This window comes from Trichechus manatus, unplaced genomic scaffold, assembly GCF_000243295.1.
Source record: "Trichechus manatus latirostris isolate Lorelei unplaced genomic scaffold, TriManLat1.0 scaffold00068, whole genome shotgun sequence".
Taxonomy (NCBI): Eukaryota; Metazoa; Chordata; class Mammalia; order Sirenia; family Trichechidae; genus Trichechus; species Trichechus manatus.
The window spans coordinates 9,834,889-9,840,558 of record NW_004444004.1 but is presented as its reverse complement, the minus strand read 5'-3'; the positions used below and the strand labels follow the sequence as shown (position 1 = coordinate 9,840,558).

Here is a 5,670-nt window from a genome sequence, read left to right as displayed (position 1 = left end):
CCATTATCATATATGTAAGCAGCCCTGGTGGTGCAACAGTTAAGAGCCCAGTTGTTAAGCAATTGGATGGTGGTTCGAACCCACACACTGGCTCCTCGGGAGAAAGACCTGGTGATCTGCTTCCTGAAAGATTATAGCCTAGAAAACCCTACGGGGCGGTTCTACTCTGTCACATGTGGTTGCTATGAGTCAGAATCGACTGAAAGTCACGCACCACCACCAGCACCACCGTATATCTTGCAATTTTGGAGGAAGAAGGAAGAAATGATGTGTCCAGTCCCATTGCTTTACCTGAACAATTCTTAACTATCCTATGATACATTACTGCAGTCCATGGGCCTTGTACAGTGAACCACACAAGAGATCAGCTCCTTTTTTGAAGGTAAGATGAAATAAACCTTTTCGATCTTGCTTCAGAGGAATTTCAAGGCATTAGGGCTACAGAGAAGAATCTTTGTACTTTGAAGGCGGCTAGCATGGATGAGCACAGAAAATTCACGACAGAAGACAGGTCAGAAGATATGGTTGTACTTAGCTCATGTCATGGATTGAATTATGTCCCCCCAAAAATGTATGTATCAATTTGGCTGGGCCATGATTCCCAGAATTGTATGGTTGTCCTCCATTTTGTGATTGTAATTTTATGTTAAAGAGGATTAGGGTGGGATTATATAACACCGCTACTAAGGTCACATCCCTGATCCAATGTAAAACAGGTAGTTTCCCTAGTGTGTGGCCTGCACCATCTTTTATCTTACAAGAGATAAAAAGGAAAGGGAAGCAAGCAGAGAACTGGGGGCCTCATACCACCAAGAAAGCAGTGCTGGGAGCAAACCATGTCTTTTGGACCTGGGGTCCCTGCGTGGAGAAGCTCCTTGTCCGGGGGGAGATTGATGAGAAGGCCAACAGAGAGAGAAAGCCTTCCCCTGGAGCTGATGCCCTGAATTTGGACTTTTAGCCTACTTTACTGTGAAGAAATAAATTTCTCTTTGTTAAAGCCATCCACTTGTTGTATTTCTGTTACAGCACCATTAGATGCCTAAGACAGCTCATTAGTTGCTCTGGTACATGTTTGCAGAAGACTTGCCCTTTCTTTATATTTGTAAAAGCTACTTTGAAATTAAGAAAATTAATCTATAATATGCTGCTGACTTTTTTTTCTTGGTCATCTATATTTTGACTTAGTTTATTGCAAAAGCTAAGTTGTCACATTATCATTCTTTTAGTTTAGGTCTTTGGGGTTTTGTATCATACCTGGAAAGGTTTTTCCTACCCTCAGACTATAAATACAAGATATTTTATAATATCACCCTGTAAGCAGACCCTCAAGGACTGCACTTCATATTGCCCATTCACACAAAAGCTGAAAATGGTACCATACACCACTGGTTCTCAACTAAGGGTCATTTTGTCCCCCAGGGGACATCTGGCCATGTCTGGAGACAATTTTGGTTGTCACAACCGAGGAGTGTGCTAATGGCATCTAGTGCGTAGATGCTAGGGATATTGCTAAGCATTCCACAATGCACAGGATAGCCTCTCAAAAAAAGAATTGTCCAACCTGAAATGTCAGTAGTGCCAAGGTTGAGAAAACCTGCCACAAACCATCTCTCCTCCCTGATTGTTCAGATTCCCATAGTTTCAGTCTTCTGTATATCCTAGAACAGTGAAAAGACTGAGAGAGCTGGGAAAAAGAAAAAGGAAGGAACTGGATAAGGAAAGTTCAGTGAGGTAAAGAAAGCCATCACATCCCGTTTGTATTATCCTTAATTCAGCCCCTCATTTCAGCTCCAAAAGCTCAAATATAACAAACATCATTTTGTAGAAGACACCAGAAAAATGAATTAAAATACTGAAGAAAATAAGTAACAAACATTATTGGCATACTACCAAGGAATAGAAGCATGAAGAAGAGATTAATTATTATCTAAATGCCTTTATTTGAACTAATACATTGCTACCCGATTACATCACTTTTCAGAGTTAGAGTAACATTATGATCTTGAAAACTATAGCAAAAAGCTTGACAGAGGAAGAGTACATTAAGTTCTACATATATACTTTTATTTTTTAGTGACCACATCTCCTTGTTTTAGGTGTAAAATTACAAAAATTTTGTACACTTAGCATACTTGGCCTACTGCATCCTGGCTAACTTCTGAGTACTCTCTTTCCTGAAAAGTACCATATTCAACAGCATTTTAAATTTAAAGAGAGAGCTTGATAATACAGGTTTAACAAAAAGAAGCATGTATTGAACCAAGTATTTTAAGACAAAATATACCAATTGTTTACAGCTTAGGTGGTGGGAAGATGCAAATTTAAGGTACATTTTTCCTCTACCTAAAATGTGTTTTTTATTTTACTTACTTGAAGACCCCTTAAAAAAAGTAGCAAAATCAGCAGTCTTGTTTAATGTAATCAAAATATTCTTAAATGTATAAAAAAGGATCATGTAGAAAGAATACTGTAAAAAGATATTGTTTTTTAAGAATAAAAGAATATGAAAAGCTTCTATTACATCCTGCGCAGCCAGTTACTTCTGCAAATTTCCAGTACTATAAAGATAAGCAAAGGATACTCATATCCAAATACCCTCTGACCAGAGTTCTCCAATAAGAACTAGCACACTGGATGGAAAGGAAAATTCCTATCTAAAATATTCATATCCAATCATCTAAGCAAGTCTCAAGAGGTGGACACTCTAAGAGGGAAAAAGATACATAGAGAGAAATAACATACAGCAACAGGAAATGTCAGTGGCAGCAATCTAGGAGGAGAGAGTAAAATGGTTTGGCTATGAGCACATTTCAGGTGTGCCTGACAAATCCAATGCTGACTATGGGAAAGAACACTTGTTTTTATTGAAACTCTTTCCCCTGAGGGATTTGATGATCTTGTCTTGTTAATCAAAACTACAAAGTCCTTTAAATGACGAACATTCTTAAGCCATGGGCACTTCAACTTGGAAATAGCTGACCTGCTAATCATGCACCTGGGAGCAAGGTTGTTTTTATTCAGATCGGTTATTTTACACTCTCTTCATTCCCCTGCCCATCAAGCATGCAAACACGGTCATGACCATCTTGGGCTTTACTTCCACAAGATCTTCAGGGAGAGCGTACACTCTGGCTCCAATTCTTCTAGCCATTGACACTGCATACCTATTTTTTTAGGAAACAAAAGTTAAGATGACATTCTTGTCAGTTCAAGGAGACAATCTGAAACATCTATTTCATCTCATAATCATTTGGCTGGCATGCAAAAATTCTATACCAAACGTTAAATCAGGATGAGTTCATTTTTTGGTCTTATTTTCTATTTTGTTTCGGAGTTCACTTAAAGTTACACTAGGTGTTCATGTTCTATTACCTGGGACTGATAATTTTTATTCATTTCCCTTCTCCAGTATAAAATGAGAATTAAGCTTGGAGCATTGACTTCATAGTAAAGTGAAAAAAGTTATATATCATTACCCAGGCTAGCTGTACAATCAGTAATGTTGGTATTTTCATTGAGTACATAATAAGATAATAGACACTGTCTTATGATCTTAGAGATACTGGGTGGAAATTATGTCAGATGCAAAATTCAAGCTGCTGAGGTAGATACAGTGAGTACTTTTAAATATTCAGGAGAGGGGAGAGCGGTCTACAAAGGACATGGACAGAATAGCCTGACCAAGGAAAGGAAATGGTAGAGAAGGGAAGAAAGAATTGACATGTCCAACGAGGGAAATTTGCAGGGTCACATCTCAACTAATACATGAAGCATTTCTAGGTGTTTTGTAACAGGACTCTTTAAAAATTATTAAACCATTAAGTTGTTGGAAAAAGAAGTTCCAAGAGTTTTTTTTTTAAATGTTATGGATATTAAATCTTTATCATATATACTGCAAATATTTTTCAAGGAAGGAACAAATGATGTACCTAACTCTGAAGTTTTGCAGGAATGCTTCTTAGCTATCCTATGAAGCATTTCAGTCTAGGTCTTTGGTGAAGAAGGGAAGAGACAGGTGTAAAAAGACCTTCTCAATATTGTTGCATTTCAACATCAACAAGCATTCTGCAAATTTGGGGACTGAAGAAGACTACTCTAAGGCATGAATATCCTTAGGTTATTTTTCCCCCGGTATAAGTTTTGTAGCTTATTTGCATTAATAATATACACTACACATTCAGGTGGCCCACAAATACATGAAAAGATGCTCGTGATCATTAGCCATTAGAGAGATGCAAATCAAAACTACAATGAGTTACCATCGCACCCTGACAATACTGGCACTAATCCAAAAAAACCCAAAATAACAAATGTTGGAGAGGTTGTCAGGAGACTGGAATGCTTATGCACTACTGGTAGGAATGTAAAATGGTACAACCACTATGGAAAACAGGATGATGCCTCCTCAAAATACCTTATGATCCAGCAATCCCACTCCCATCACTCCCGTGTATATATCCAAGAGATATAAGAGCAGTGACATGAATAGATATATGCACACCAATGTTCACTGCAGCATTATTCACAATAGCCCAAAGATGGAAACAACGTAAGTGCCCATCAACAGATGAATGGATAAACTATGGTACATACATGCAATGGAATACTATGCAACGATACAGAACAATGATGACTCTATGAAGCATCTCACAACATGGATGAATCTGGAGGGCATTATGCTGAGTGAAATAAGTCAATCACAGAAGGACAAATATTGTATGAGACCACTACTGTAAAAACTCATGAGAAGGTTTACACACAAAAACAGTCTTTAATGGTTACGAGGGAGGGGAGGGGTGGGGGTAGAAAAACACTAAATAGACAAGTGGTAACTTTGGTGAAGGGTAAGGCAGTACACAATACTGGGGAAGCCAGCACTTGGTCAAGGCAAGGAAGCTCCATAGACACATCCAAACTCCCTGAGGGACCGAATTGCTGGATTGAGGTCTGGGCATTGAAAGAGAAGTCAAGAATATTCTAAGCTTTCCCATCAACAGATGAATGGATAAACAAACTGTAATGCACACATACAATGGAATACTACACAACCATGAAGAATAACGAGGAGTCTGCGAAACATAACATAGATGAATCTGGAGGACATTATTCTGAGTGAAATAAGTCAGTCACAAAAAGACAAATATCGTATGGTCCCACTATTATAAAAAGTGAAGAACAGACATACACACAGAAAGCAAAGTTTTTTTGATGGTTACCAGGGATGAGACAAGAGATAGTAGACCCTTGCTACTTTTGGTGATAGGAAAGGCAAGACCAAGGTAAATAAAGATACTAATAAGTACACACACACACGAAAAAGGGTAATATCTGTAAATACTATAATGTATATAATTTTGCAACAACAGATAGATTTGGATTCATATATGTGTATAGAAAGGCATACGTGAGTAAATACCCGTGCATGTATAGGTATATCTGTTTATGCCATATATTAGGGGTCCTAGCATTGTTCCTTTCTTTTGTACTTCAGGTGAAGGCTTACAGAACAAATAGTTTCTCATGAAACAGAAGTACACGTGTTGTTTTATGACACTGGTTAACAACCCCACAACATATCAACCCTCTAAACTTCTAACTTCTCAACCTTTTTTTTTTGGTGAAAATACACATAGCCAAAGATACACCGTTTCAAAAATTTCTACATACACA

At 37.9% G+C, this 5,670-nt stretch overlaps 1 protein-coding gene across 1 annotated transcript in view; it reads right to left on the bottom strand.

Moving 5' to 3' along the window:
- Positions 1 to 1,730: 1,730 nt before the first annotated feature.
- PLS3 (plastin 3) overlaps positions 1,731 to 5,670 on the bottom strand; it is a 94,563-nt gene continuing 90,623 nt past the window's right edge. The window contains exon 16 of the mRNA XM_004379791.2: positions 1,731 to 3,164. Within this exon, the coding sequence (XP_004379848.1) occupies positions 3,032 to 3,164 (133 nt within the window). The 3' untranslated portion in view covers positions 1,731 to 3,031. The remainder of the gene's footprint in view (positions 3,165 to 5,670) is intronic.